The sequence below is a fragment of the Bombina bombina genome, chromosome 5 (assembly GCF_027579735.1).
Source record: "Bombina bombina isolate aBomBom1 chromosome 5, aBomBom1.pri, whole genome shotgun sequence".
Taxonomy (NCBI): domain Eukaryota; kingdom Metazoa; phylum Chordata; class Amphibia; order Anura; family Bombinatoridae; genus Bombina; species Bombina bombina.
The window spans coordinates 987,865,967-987,881,884 of NC_069503.1; the positions used below are offsets into that span (position 1 = coordinate 987,865,967).

Below are 15,918 nucleotides of genomic sequence, written 5' to 3' on the forward strand. Positions count from 1 at the left end.
AAATTGTAGTCGGCATTAATCACCTTGATTCTGTTTGCAAAGCCTGCTTAGCAAGTTCTAGCAGTTTAGGATGCCTTGTGCTGATTATTATAACTGCTGCATGACTATTTTTTGCATGAATCATTCAAAGGAAATGGACGCCGCCTTTCCCTGAAGAGAAAAAGTAAATTAAGTTTATCGATTCACCTGTGAGCGCCTACGACTCCTCCCCTCCCTCTCTTTCTGTGAAAATCATTTTGGTGCTTTTTATTTCAGAAAGATTTCAATCTGTGTTCTGAATTGATTAATTTTTAGCACAATATCAATTTAAAGGTGTTATGTGTGTAAAATGAATAGGATTTTTTTTCTTAGTATGAATATTCATATAATGCAAAATAAAATGTTCTCATTCCTAATGGTGATGTGTTAAAGGGACAGTAAAGCCAAAATTAAACTCTTATGGTTCAGAGGGAGTATTTGATTTTAAGTAACTTTTCAATTTACTTCTGTATTGTTCTCTTGGTGTCCTTTTTTGAAAAGCAAACCTAGATAGGCTCAGAGGCAGCAATGGTCTACTTATCCCTTTGCAAGAGTTAAGGGAACAGTAAAGCCAAAATTAAACTTTTATGATTCAGCTAGAGCATGCAATTTTAAACGGCTTTCCAATTTGACTTCTGTTATCAAATGTACATTGTTCTCTTATTATCCTTTGTTGAAGACTAAACCTAGGTAGGTGATGGATTAGGAGCATGCACATGTCTATAGTAGTCTATGGCAACAGTGTGTATAACACTCCTATAAACAAGGTTGCAGGCACTGCTGCCAGATGGCTTAAACTTCTTAAAGGGGCATTAAACCCAACATTTTTCTTTCACGATTCAGATAGACGATACAATTTGAACAACTTTCCAATTTACTTCTATTATCTAATTCGCTTAATTATCTTTGTATCCTTTGTTAAAGAAGCAGCAATGCACCACTGAGCCAATAACATGAGGCGTATATATGCAACCACCAATCAGCTGCTCCTGAGTCTACCTAGGTATCCTTTTCAACAAAGGATATCAAGAGAACGCAACAAATAAGATGATGAAAGTAAATTGTAAAGTTGTTTAAAACCACATGCTCTATCTGAATTGCGAAGGAAAAGAACTGGGTTTAATGTCCCTTTTAAGACATGTGCACACTCCTGAGCTCACATAAGATTACTTTTAATAAAGGGTACCAAGAAAAGTAAGCAAAATTGATAATAGCTGTAACATGGAAAGCGGTTTAAATTGTGTGCGCTATCCAAACAGTTGGTTTATTTTGGTTTTACTGTCTGTTTGAACACACAGGACCTAATTATCCAAAACTAGCTGGATTTTTTTTTTAGCATTACATTGAAACATAGATTTTTAAGACAGATAAGAGCCATAGGCCCAGCAAGTCTGCCCGATATTTCCTAAAATTATAAACTAGATGGTAGAATAGCCTTATGCTTGTCCCAGGCATTCTTAAAGTCCCCCACAGTGTTTGTCATTACTACCTCTTGTGGAAGTTTATTCCATGAATCAATCACTCCTTCTGTAAAGAAGCACTTCCTCAAATTACTCCTGAATCTACTACCCTTTAGCTTGAGATCATGACCCTTTGTTCTTGAGTTTTCCATTTTATGTAAAATACCCACAGCCCCAGTTTTACTAAGCTCTTTAATATACTTGAAAGTTGCTATCATATCACCTCTTTCCCTTCTCTCCTCTAAGCTATACATATTTAGGTCATTGAGCCTCTCCTGATACGTTTTAATTTTTAGACCATGTACCATTTTGGTTGCCCTCTTTTGTACAGATTATTGTATTGAAATGTATGCTTCTCCTTCACACCCAAAACTCCACATAGTCACGTAAACAGGTCTAAAGCTAGAATGTGCTTGTTGCACACAGCCAAATCAATTTACTTGAAAATTTATATGAATTACATATTTCCGAGCACTATAAACATAGGTGCTTAATAACATTGTAAAGGTTACAGAAATGCTGAAAGGGTAAAAAAAACCTGCCCATGGCCATGAGTTGGTTATTGGTAAACCCGGTCTACACTCCATGGATTTTATCCAAACAAAGTAATTTTGCCATATACAGAGTTGCGATTCGCAAATATTCGCTTCTTTTGGTATTACCATCTGAACTAGAGTACTAGAGTAACTTAAAGGGACATTAATTAAAATAGTACAATACCATCTCAGTGTTTATTTGTAAGTTTGTGAGTTTTCCAATTCTGAGAACTTTTGAGAAGACTTTGTTGAGTTTTTATACATGGTATGCTAATGTATTGCAATACTACAGAATAAAATACAAGGTGTTTTATGTCCTTTTAATGAACTAAAACTGCAGCCTATATGTAGGGGTTTCTATTTTCTTTCATTTTTTTCCTTAATAAAGGTTTCTAGATCTGGGCTTTGAAAAAAGAAATGTAGAGTGTCCATATGGAGTGTCCGAGGTGGAAGAAATGGGAGACATAATTGTAACATTGATTTCAGAGCCATACAGTAAGTAATCTGTAACGTATATGTGTGGTGGTGTGATATGTCTAAAGGTGGGCCTTTTATGTGGATTACAAAATACATTAACAAGAAAAATGATAAATATATATTGAGTAGATTGAGCAGCATTTAGCATAGCATAAAAAACAAATAAAAACCTATTTAGTATTCATTCATTCATTCAAACTTGCACTGTTGTCATCAGAGATTGACCAAGTACCTTTCAATTACTATTATCAAGATATAGAGGAGTTGTTTTTTTTTTTTTTTTTGCTTTAACCATTCTACAATCTCCATAATATACATCTCACAGCAAGCAGGCAAAATGTATTGATGTGCTAACTCTAGTGTATGCTTATGCAGGCTGATGCAATGTGCATGTTCATTAGACAGTTATACACAAAACAAAACCTATATAATAAAAAATAAAAATTAGCTTAATTTGATGAGGAACATAAGATATTTATTTTTTTGTATTTAGACCACAGGTTTTCAGATCCTGAAAGAGTAAATTACAAATTTGAATCTGGAACGTGGTAAGTAACATTTAATTATTTTTTGTTTGTTTATGTAAATTAGAGTGGGAATGAACAAATTCCAGAAGCATAGGAATCCATGATTTTTAAAACTTCCAAAATTGTGGATCTTCCCCCTAACTTTTTATATCTATCTCTATCTAGAAATCAATATATACAGTATATAGCTATATCTATAAATCAATATACTGTGTGTGTGCATGTGTGGGTGTGTGTATATATATAATATGTGTTACTCATCCAGATGGAAAAAGTTTCTTGTCCCTTCAATGTTAAAGATGGAAAACAAACCATTTTCTTCACTTAGCCACTTTAATTTCTTACTTGGAAATGTGTGTGTATATATGTATATTTATGTATATGTATGTATGTATGTATGTATATATATGTGTATATATATATAGAGAGAGAGACCAAGTTTATATGGGTTCCCATATTGGGTAGTTAATCTTGTAATATACTTTTTTGTTAATTGTTGAAGAATAATTAAAAAAATTCCCTATAATGTTATTATCAAGCTAAAAATACAATTCTACCTTGTTTTTTTTGTTTGTTTGTTTTTCCTCAAGTGTTATTTCTGTGTGTGGATCATTTGTGATATATCAATGCGTGTTCTTAGAGCTGTAGCAATGTATGTATCTAAAATGGTACACGGTCTAAAATATAAAACATACAAAGAAAGACTCCATGATCTAAATATGTATAGTTTTAGAGAAAAGAAGGGAAAGAGGTGACATGATAGAAACCTTCAAATATATGAAGGGACTTAATAAAGTAGAAGCTGAAAGCATTTTCCACAAAACAAGGGGTCACAATCTAAAGTTAGAGGGTAGAAGATTCAGGAGAAATTTGAGTAAGCATTTTTTTACAGAAAGGGTGGTGGATTCATCGAATAAACTTCCATTTGATGTGGTAAACACAAAGACTGTAAAGGAATTCAAAAATGCCTGGGACATGCATAAGGCTATCCTAAGGAAAAAGTAATATGGGTAGACTTGATGGGCCTTTTTGGTTTTATATATATATATATATTTATTTTTTTACCATTGTTTTCAGTGTCCTACAAAAGCCTTAATTTAAAATAAAAAAAATCACCTGACATTTCCTTAATGTGCCGATTAAAATGTTTTCTGTAGTTGCACACCATCTAACATTATTTGAGTTGGCCTTGTTGAAAGCTAAGGAAGAAATGTTACAATAATATTGAATTACTTGAATCCCTAACGCTATGTGTACTTGATATAAGAAGGTAAGCACTGCCTGTTAGAGATCAAAGGTTTTATGACTTGGTATCTGACCTCCTTCTTTTCTCAAAGTGAGTTATTGTTTCCATAAATCAGAAAGAACAAACATTTATAAACAGGTATTCAATGTTCTATAGGAATTGAGATTATAATCACGGCAAAGTAGAGTCTGATTGGTGGATTGCTGCCATCTAGCCAAAAAGACAAAATGCACTATGTTCCATAAATGCAACAGCTGACTTGATGGAGTGGTTTTCCTAATTTCCAATTTTGTACTAAATGTAACTGAATATATTTTCACAATCATAACTGAAAATATGTAACTTTATTAGATATAGTTATAAATTGATGTCAGTTTATTAATTATAACAGTTTATTCTCTTTCAGTAGCAAACTGGAAATAATTGACGACAACACAATTATCAGAGCCAGAGGTTTACCATGGCAGTCATCTGATCAGGACATTGCACGATTCTTCAAAGGCCTAAATATTGCAAAGTGAGTGGTGTAAAAGGATGAGAGAACGTAACAAATAATAGGGGTGGGGTAATTGAATTTAAAAGAGAGGGCTAAAGGGACTCTCCGTTCTGAAATTTTTCAAAGTTGTTATGTGTGGAGCAGAGAGGGTGGATAGTTACAAGATAAATGCTGCCAACAAGGGGCTGGTAGAAATGTAACCTTGCAACTTGAAAGGGTGGAATACACGATGAGTCGTGATGTTGCATACAAAATAGATGTTTGTGTTTTTGTTTTGTTTTTTATATTTAAAATTGTCATTTTGTTATCTGCTTTAGTTTAGACAAATAGGGAGATATAGAGATAAGTTCCTGCAAAACTCCTTAAAGGAACAGTCTAGTCAAAATTAAACTTTCATGAATTAGATAGAGCAGGCAATTTTAAACAACTTTCTTATATACTCCAATTATCAATTTTTCTTCATTCTCTTGGTATCTTTATTTGTAAAAGCAAGAATGTAAGCATAGGAGCCAGCCTTTTTTTGGTAAAGCACATGGGTAGCACTTTCTGATTGGTGTCTAAATCTAGACATCCAATCGGCAGGCAGACAATAAAAATTATTGTAATTCATGAACCAAAAATGGGCCGGCTCCTAAGCTTACATTCAAATAAAGATACCAAGAGAACAAAGAAAAATTGATAATAGGAGTAGGAAAGTTGCTTAAAATTGCATGCTCTCTGAATCATGAAAGTTTAATTTTGACTAGGCTGTTCCTTTAAACACAAACATTTTTAAAGGATTAAGTGTTTTTACTTAATTTTCTAATGTAAAAATAAAGTGCTGTAATTTATTAGAGATTTATTTATTGTGTATTCCACATCAGCCATATCCTGCTCAACAACCACATTGCATTGTGTCTCTTTATAAATCTTGTGAGTAAAAAGAAACTTTGTAGGATAGCCTTGCAAATGTAACATTTACTCCCAATTTAAAAAAAACTTAAAGGGACACTGTACCCAAAAAATTTCTTTTGTGATTTAGATTGAGCATGAAATTTTAAGCAACCTTCTAATTTACTCCTATTATCAAATTTTTTTCTTTCTTTTCGTATCTTTATTTGAAATGCAAGAATGTAAGTTTAGATGCCGGCCCATTTTTGGTGAACAACCTGGGTTGTCCTTGCTGATTGGTGGATAAATTCATCCACCAATAAAAAAGTACTGTCCAGAGTACTGAAACCAAAAAAAAGCTTAGACGCCTTCTTTTTCAAATAATGATAGCAAGAGAACGAAAAAAAATTGATAATAGGAGTAGATTAGAAAATTGCTTAAAATTGCATGCTCTTTCTGAATTACAAAAGATTTTTTTGGGTACAGTGTCCCTTTAATGTGAAAGTCAACCATAGCGTTTTTGAAACGCTAGGATTGACTGTTGAAACAAATAAAGGGCGCTTCCATTCATTAAGTATTAGATACTTCATGCAGAAAGTGCCTTTATTAGTTTCAACCGTTCGCCGTTCTTAGCTGCTACAGCAGCCCACGGCAAAAAAAAAATTTTGCTAAGAGGTGATGTTATTAACTCTTAGCAAATAGCCGTGCGGTAAATCCGGCTCCCATGGGCGCCAAACTGGATTTACCACACGGCTATTGGCTAACAGGTGAAAACGTCACCTCTTAGCAAAAAATGTTTTGGCCATGAGCTGCCATAGCAGCTAAGAAAGGCGAACGGTTGAAACGAATAAAGGCACTTTCTGCATAAAGTATCTTATACTTCATGAATGGAAGTGCCCTTTATTTGTTTCAACAGTTAACCCCTAGCGTTTCAAAAACGCTATGGTTGATTTTCACTTTAAGGGAGCCATTGAAAATTCTTATCTGGCCTTCCTGTTCTTGAGGCTTACCAATCGTTTGCACTTTGGGGTAAACCCTCTGTATTTACTTTCATGAAGTCTTCTCTTGACTGAAGACTTGGCAATGATATACCTACTTACTGGAGAGTGTTCTTTACTTGGCTAGATGTTTTGGTGTTTTTTTTATTTTCTCACAAGGAAATCATTTTGTGATCAATCCCCACAGTTGTCTTTTGTGCTTTTTAAGGAATATATCAATTTGTTCATTTGGTCACTTATGTTTCTGCTATCTCTCTGATGGGTTAAGTTTTTTGGGGGGGCTTTTTCAACCTTATGATGGTCTGCTTTATTTGTATTGACAGCTCTTTGCACCTTATTTTAAACATTCACAGCAACAGCTTCCAAATGCAGATTTCACATTTGGAATAAATTTCAGACCATTACCACTAAATACAGTAGATATTCATTATTAGCAATTACATAATAAAAACACAATTCAATAACGCTTACTCTGAATTCCAAATAAGTAGTAGTATTTTTTTTTTATGTATTTTTTTTCCCGAACCCTGTATCGTGACAGCCATCAGCCAATCACTGACTAGTATACATATACACTGTGAACTCCTGCACATGCTCAGTAGGAGCCGGAGCCTCAGAAAGTGTGCACATTAAAAGTACAGTTTGATAATGGAAGTAAATTAGAAAGTATCTTAAAACTGCATGCTCTTTCTAAATCACAAAAGTTTAATTTTTAATTTGTTGTCCCTTTTAAATAACAGGGAAACAGCCCATACCTGGCCATGAAACAGCTTCTCTGTTAATTGTCGTATTACTTTTGGCCCCATGATAAGGAGGGGGCTGCAAATAAAAATTATTGTAATTCATAAACCAGTCACCCAAATTTGGATGTTAATACCCTTAAATTAATGCTGACAGTCTGCACTTTAATACATTTTCAAAATTTATTTCTATCAAATTTGCTTCATTCTCTTGGTATCCTTAGTGGAAGGTGCAGAAATGCACTTCCGGGAGCTAGCTTAACACATTGTGAGGCAATGACAAGAGGTATATATGTAGAACCACCAATCAGAAGGTAGCTCCCCAGTAGTACATTACAGCTTCTGAGCCTAACTAGGCATGCTTTTCAGCAAAGGATACAAAGAAAATGAAGCAAATAAAATGATAGAAGTAAACTGTAAAGTTATTTAAATGCTCTGTCTGACTCATGGAAGTTTTGTTTTTCCTTACTGTCCTTTTAAGCCCAAATTCATTATATAACATCAAGGACCAAATACTTTTGGATCTAACTATTACATTCTTGAAAGTAGTATAAGATTCAAGACTTTTTAAAGACCGTCCTTCAATGAAAAAATCCATGAGACATTACTCTGTTTAGCCTTCTTTTCATCATCATTTAACTGTAATATTGAGGTTCATTGACGTTATGGTTACATTTTAGATAGACGGCCTAACTCTAAACCCATTCATCTCATCTGATACTGTATACCTAGTGAGTGATCAGGGGAAAGTTCTAGCTATGGTCTTCATCAGACCCCATTCTTTCAATAGCCAAATTCCACTGCATTATTTGGAGCCAATCTAGTATTTAGTCTGTAGACGACAAGGCTAATCATGATAATAAGTTAGTATGAAGTGAATTGTTTTACAGCTGTTATCTGATAAAGCCAATTAGGGAAATATATGTAGCTGGGTTAGCCTTGAAGTCAGCAGGGTGCCTTTCCAGCTCTGAGATTTAAAAAAAAAAAAATCCATGGATTTCAGAGCTAAATTACATAAAACTGAGGCAAAATAAATAATGAAATCATAATTTTACAAATTTTACTGGACAACCAATTAAAATACTGGCCTCTATGATTAAATACTGGGCACCCAACATTCCTATTTAGCGCACTTTAATAGTTGATCCTTTTCTCCTTACACCTTTCTCCCTGATTTCTATGAATATCTTACACTGGCAAATAAGCCTGTTATTCAGTAGTATGAGTTTGTTGTGTTACATTCACTTCTGTGTTTTACCTGTAAAGGGGCGGAGCTGCCCTCTGCCTTAATGCTCAAGGCCGAAGGAATGGAGAAGCCCTTGTGAGGTTTGTGAGTGAGGAACATAGAAACTTGGCTTTGCAGAGACACAAGCACCATATGGGGAATCGGTACATTGAGGTACGCAGTAAATATAATTTAATTTAACCTTTTCATATCATTTGCATATTAGTAAATTTGTTTTTTTTTTAATAGGTGTATAAAGCAACTGGAGAGGACTTTCTAAAAATCGCAGGAGGTAATTATTTAAAGAAACATTTAAACAGACTACCTATGACATGTTAAGTTTAAAAGAAGATATGCAGATATGTATGTTTTATTTATTGTACCTCCTTTTTCCTGTTATTTATCACTGAAATTTGTATTTTTAATTTCCTCTAGAGAGGCTTAAAGGCATAGTAAACCCCAGATTTTTATTTTATGATTCAGATAGAACATACAATTTTAAACAACTTTCCAATTTACTTCTAGTATCAAATTTGCTTCATTCTCTTGTTGTCCATTGCTTAACGGACAGCATTGCGCTACTGACAGGAAGCTGAACACATCTAGTTAGCCAATCACAAGAGACAATTGTGTGCAGGCACCAATTAGCAGCAGCTCCCACTGGTGTATGATATGTGCGTATGAATTTTAACAAGGGATACTAAGAGAACAAAGCACATTTAAAAATACAAGTGAATTTAAAAGGGTCTTAAGATTACATACTCTATCTATCTGAATCATGCAACTTTAATTTTGAATTTCCTATCCCTTTAAGAAAAAATTAGCATACTTAAAGTATGGTATATGTACTAATCACATTGTTTACGTAGAACCTGGTATACATAAGATTGTTCACTGCTTGTAAATAGCCAATGCTAAGGGCAAAAATATATGTGAGAAATTTCAAGGGGTGCATGCCTGGAGTACTCTGATATAGTAAAAAAAAAAAAAAAAAAAAAAAAAAGTGGAAATCCTCCTTTTAAATTCCTAGCCCACTTATTTTACATTGTAGACACTTGTCTTATGTGGTCTATCACTTGCACAGCTAAAATATTTAAAACTGTAAATTCTGCATTCATAAACTTAAAACAAATAAAATATAAGAATATGACATGGGTATTTTTTGAGTGAAGTATAAACAACTGCTTAGATCTTCTTCTTTTTTTAAATATTACTACAATGAAACAGACTGTTTAAAGTCCCTTTTTTAAATTGTTCTATTTTCTAATACAATTTCAGATATTTTAGTATTAATACATTTCTGTAAAAAAAACAAAATACTCCCTAAAAATTAAACTTTATTATTTTGCATGTTTTAAAGCACAAACTATATATTAAAAAGACAGCAATTTTATACTTACAAAATATTTATTCGTTTAACATCGCATTTCTAATGGTGTACAATTAAGCAAATTTGTAACTTTTCTTTATCAAGAAGGTTTGACTCTTTATACTTACAAAATGTTATATATATTTTTTATTATATATTTTTAAAAATCCTAAATCAGGAATGTTCATCTCTGTTTGTATGTCTACAATCATGGTTGCATTTAAAGATTTCTTGAGTTATGGGTAATATGTCCCTTTTAAAGAATGCTGCATCACTTTCAAATGCTTCCACATTTGGGCATCATATCCATTTAAAGGAAGATTAAAAGTACTCTATATGCATATTCTATATCTACAAGACATAAATGTATAGCAAAAAGATTTGCACAAAAAAAAGCTTCGTCCTAGAAGAATATAATTTTATGAAAAATGGAAAACAGGTTGTTTAAAAAAAATATTGTGGAATGAAAATATAATATTTAATAATTTAAAGGGGAGGGTGACAAATATAAGGTTGAATCAGGTCTTATTTCAGTGTGGTGCCATTGATTTAAAAATGTTCTATATAACACGCATATTGTTTTTGCTTTACTTTATCCTATTGTGGTTTGTAATTGATAAAAGGTATATTGATGATGTGTGTATTATGTCTACATTTATCTATGTGATAGTCCTCATGTATATGATAGTAATCCAGTTTTTGAATTAATAATATGCAGAATTGTTTGTATAATAACGTTCTCCTTTTCAGGCACCTCTAATGAAGTGGCTCAGTTTCTGTCTAAGGAGAACCAGGTGATAGTACGTATGAGGGGGTTGCCTTTCACTGCTACTGCAGAAGAAGTGCTTGTATTTTTTGGACAGAAGTGCCCAGTTACTGGAGGAAAAGAAGGGATCCTGTTTGTTACCTATCCTGACGGCAGGCCAACAGGAGATGCTTTTGTACTCTTTGCATGTGAGGAATACGCACAAAATGCACTAAAGAAACACAAAGACTTGCTGGGCAAGAGATATATTGAATTGTTCAGGAGTACAGCAGCAGAGGTTCAGCAGGTCAGTGAACAGATAATGTGATATTGAGTCATGACCCCAAGTACTTGCTGAATTTATTGCTTCATTAATGCCCTTCCACAAGACATTTATTGGTGATCAGACATGTCAAGATGTTGGGACTTACATTTGTAGGCAAGTGGCCAAATACTTTATTCACAATATGCCTTTGTTTTTAAGTATCAAATCGATTTTAAATAATTTGGAATAAAAGTTTAATTTTTAAGCTCTCAAATCTTGCACGCCAGAGTTTGATACTCTAGTCCGTAACTTCTTATTTTTAAGTATTCAGTGTATTTCTTTCTCTCTTTCTATCTCTCTCTTTTTCTTTCTCTCTCTTTCTCTTTCTTTCTCTTTCTCTCTCACATACCTGTGAAATAAAAATAAAACCTATGGGGGGGGCGGAGGCAAGCAGTCGCATCTATTCTGAGCTCCAGCTATAATCAAGGCATTAAGTGACTAAAATGATATACTAACTTCTTTTAAAAGACATTCATAATAGGCACGTTATTGGGATGGTCAGTGGCACTCTTAACTTTCCTTGTTTGGATCAAATATATCCTGATACTACCACATAACAACGCCGTTTGCTGAGGCCTATGCAGCACTCCTAGATTTGATCCTCCTCAACTCGGAAACTCTCTGAATACTCTCTAAATACCTACATCCACAGCAGGATCTACACCGGACCCCGAGGCAGAGGCTTGCAGTTAAAGGCACTTAAGAGACCTAAAACTTTCATTTTGCTGATTGCTATTGCCCTACATCTTCGTGATCAAACCAGCCTGAGACATTAAAATGCAAGAGCCTCATATCCCATATCCCTGTTTACAACATCTCAAGAGTTAATTATCTCTCTACTCATGGACCTGGACGCTCGTTTAGACTCATCAGGCACTATGCAGGGTGGCTCTACGGATCGTGGTTAGCCACTGCACTGCCTGTTGAAGACCAAGTCGCTTTGTACGCTGGGATGAGTGTCTTAGGGCCACCAACTCCATTCTCTAGCCCTTTCGGGTGCACCCCAGATGCAACAGAGCGAGAGTGAGTATAGCAAGGACTCAAGGCAGAGGAAAAGTATGTCGGAGACTCTTCATCCCATACGTGCTGCAGACGCCCTAAAGCTGTTGGAGAAGTGGCAGATGCCTGTAGGGTTATATTTGACTGAGAGCGCACTGAGACCACCAAGGAGGACATCACATCTTCACCGCAGGCAGGTTTCTCCCTGTTGGAGATTTGGAGGGTCGGCTGCACAAAGTGGGACACTACTTGAGTCTTACGGGAGAGACACCATATATCACGCTGCTGTACTGCAGGACCCCGTTGATCCGGGTGGCTAAAGCTAATATTCAATGTAGGAAAGTTGAAGCTCTCTATACACAAAAACTTGTTGGTTGATAAAGATCAATTATCACACTACAGTTTCTTCATTAACCAGAACAATCTTTATGCCACCTATTTCTACTGTTAATGTTTATGTAGTCCTGTTAAGCCTCTGGAGGTTTTCATATACTTTACAGTGTCATAGGTTGTAGAGGGTGCAGCTTGGTGCCTTAATGAAGGGCCAGATTATCTCATCACTAATAATATTTTATGGGATGTTGCTGTACATATTGATATATGTCCCTGCAAGCCTACATATTTATATAATTGTCTAAAGAGGGATAATATCTTACACCATACTGCTGTATCTATGTTCTAATACTAGAAATTAGTGTATCCCACCAGTTAGACCCTTAGTGGGACATTAATGTGAGCCCTAACAATATTGCTGCATCCTTATAAATTGTTACTCCTGATCTCATGTTATTTTACAATTTGAAAGCATCCACTTGTATTTTTTAATATTGGTTTGCCTCCTATGACGTCATGTGATGCTCTAACCTCCTATGGAAATGCTCTTTATGATAAGTGTGTCTTTATGCCATTAGACCTTACATGCTAACCTTATCAACCGGTTGCGTTACTGTTGCTCTTTAATTTATGATCTGTATCATTATTGATATGACTGATAAGACTACTAGACGTCATATTAACTCCTCTGCTATATATGTACTTCCTATCATTAAGTGGTTAATATGTAATCATAGCTCTATGTATAATTAATAGTATTGCTTGCGGCCAAGGCAATACGACATCTTGCTATTTTTGATATTTGTTGCAAATTATATATTGTGGTTCTTTTAATCGTGAGCTATAAATTACATCTTTATTTGGGAGTCCTGCTGGCTATGGTGGTGATTGTGCAGTCAATTTGGGGGTTAACACACTTTATGGACCATCTCTCCCTAAGAAAAGTCTATTACTAATACCCTAAAGCAGAAGCTTTCATTGTAAAATATATATTCCATTAGAACCCTTACTCTCCCCTTTTTGATCTTGACTTAGTACTGCATCTAGGGCACAGAACTACAAATAGTGGAACAACACACAATTCTCAATAGTGGGTTGTATCCACAGGAAAGGAGGTGGGCCTCTTTTATGCTACTCACTATAGTATATAAAAATGTGGGGAATTAGACAATCCCAAGTCCTCCAATGGGAGTATAAAAAATAAAATATAAAATTGATAGGGAGTCCTATTAGGTTATAATATAAAATATACAATGAGATCTATGATTAAATTATATAATACATATATTCTCCAGGGTATGCAATAATTTATATAATTCCTAAGGCAATCCTTAGGTTAAAACCTGTCACATATAAATGTCCAATCTGAGTCCATAAAAGTACAATCTGCTCGATGTGGTGATCTTCTTGAAACAAATAAACATCAGATGATCCCCATCGGATAGCTGCTCTCTCCGTATGATAGTGAATAAAAATAACAAGTCCTGTAAGACAAGAGGTAGAGGCGCTCTTGGTGCAGACAACCCTATAACTATATATAGTGACACTTGTGTTAATAATAGGAGCGGTACTCACAAGTGTAATTGCACAAGCAGTGCAATATCTGACAAGCCGAAGCTTCAGAGCCGCTCGGCTGACTCATTCCTGGCCGGTCTGCTGTGTGGAATCGCTGCGGATCCTCAAAACATCCAATATAATAAATACCTAGAATACACAAAAAAGTGAAAGCGCCCTTGGTGCAGAGAGAACCGATGCTATGGGACACAACAACGTGAAGCAATGGAATGATACTCACAAGTTAGATTGCACAGCCAGTGCAATATCAAACAAGCCGAAACTTCAGAGCCGTTCGTCTGACTCTCCAAAGGCAGATCAGCTGTTCCAAAGATGTGAACCTTAGGGGGTGTGTGAAAAACATAGTTAGTGATTTGGTCAATTTAGCCTTTATAAGGCAGCAAGGTAGTTCCTGAAAATTATGTAGCCTGATGAAACGGCACTTAAGCCGAGAAACGCATTGCAAAGTAAACCTTTAATGTTTTTAATAAAAGTGATTTTATTAGCTCTACCTTGCCTACGACCATATCATTCCATCCTTACATGTTTGGGGACCCATCGCTTTTGAGCCACTCAAATAACACAGACTAAGTTTGATTTCCATACAAGCGGTCACTATACTGTGGAATAGCAGTTGCCAGCCTGAGAATCCTTTCGGCTCACCTTTGGAACAGCTGATCTGCCTTTGGAGAGTCAGCCGAACGGCTCTGAAGTTTCGGCTTGTTTGATATTGCACTGGCTGTGCAATCTCCCTTGTGAGTATCTTTCCATTGCTTCACGTTGTTGTGTCCCATAGCATCGGTTCTCTTTGCACCAAGGGCGCTTTCCCTTTTTTGTGTATTCTAGGTATTTATTATATTGGATGTTTTGAGGATCCGCAGCGATTCCACCCAGCAGACCAGCCAGGATTGAGTCAGCCGAGCGGCTCTGAAGCTTCGGCTTGTCAGATATTGCACTTGTGAGTACCGCTCCTATTATTAACACAAGTGTCACTAAATATAGTTATAGGGTTGTCTGCACCAAGAGCGCCTCTACCTCTTTTGTCTTATCTAGGGCACAGAGGCCAACTTAGAGGCCGGTCACACTTGTTTATCTATACCTTAACAGCAACTATATCTAAGTGTTGGGCCTCCTAGAGCCATAAAGCTTTTTTTCATTGATTAGTGGCCTATTATATCATTACCACTTTAAATATGTATATAATGAGGTTTTGCTCTAATTCGAACCCCTCCCCCCCCCTTTTATTTTAATATCAAGCGGTGCTTACCCGCTGTTATATTCTATACGTTCTTATACTACAATCATATGCTAGGGTCCATTGGTGGACCCACCCTGATATATATTTCAACATACCTATATCATTGCTCTTTATTATCCTAAATCTCCTGTCTTTGATGTATCAGTTTATTTGAGGTACATATACGGAGTATATATAATAGAAAATGGAGGTTTAATTTACTTATGTTCATCACATTTGCAAATATGTATGCATTTCATTGTACTTCTAATTTACTTAGTTACTTACTTGTTACTGTGATTGAACATACTCTTTGTATTGTTGTTGCTACAAATCTCAATAAAAGAATACCTTATAAAAAAAAATAAAACCTAAGCTAGATACAATATAACTATTAGTTATATTGTAGCTAGCTTAGGTTTTATTTTACAGGTAAGTATTTATTTAGTTTTAAATAGGAATAATTTAGGTATTTAAAATATTTCCAAATAAAAATTACCATAATTAGGTTAAAGTTAGTGGGGGTTACAGTTACATTAGGGTTAGGTTTAGGGGTTAATAACTTTAGTATAGTGGCGGCGACATTAGGGACAGCAGATTAGGGGTTAATAATATTTAACTAGTGTTTGCAATGCGGGAGTGCGGCGGTTTAGGGGTTAATATGTTTATTATAGTGGCAGCGATGTTCGGAGCGGCAGATTAGGGGTTAATAATTTTATTTTAGTGTTTGTGATGCGGGAGGGCCTTGGTTTAGGGGTTAATA

The 15,918-nt window shown here is 35.1% G+C and overlaps 1 protein-coding gene across 3 annotated transcripts in view; it reads left to right on the top strand.

Annotated features, from left to right (window-relative positions):
* Positions 1 to 15,918, top strand: part of ESRP1 (epithelial splicing regulatory protein 1) — a 202,597-nt gene that overhangs the window by 100,328 nt on the left and 86,351 nt on the right. For 2 of the 3 annotated variants that reach the window (XM_053715208.1, XM_053715210.1), the window contains exons 5-10: positions 2,411 to 2,509; positions 2,985 to 3,039; positions 4,671 to 4,781; positions 8,635 to 8,767; positions 8,843 to 8,885; positions 10,713 to 11,014. In XM_053715208.1, the coding sequence (XP_053571183.1) occupies positions 2,411 to 2,509; positions 2,985 to 3,039; positions 4,671 to 4,781; positions 8,635 to 8,767; positions 8,843 to 8,885; positions 10,713 to 11,014 (743 nt within the window). The remainder of the gene's footprint in view (positions 1 to 2,410; positions 2,510 to 2,984; positions 3,040 to 4,670; positions 4,782 to 8,634; positions 8,768 to 8,842; positions 8,886 to 10,712; positions 11,015 to 15,918) is intronic. The other variant, XM_053715209.1, reaches the window with a different exon arrangement.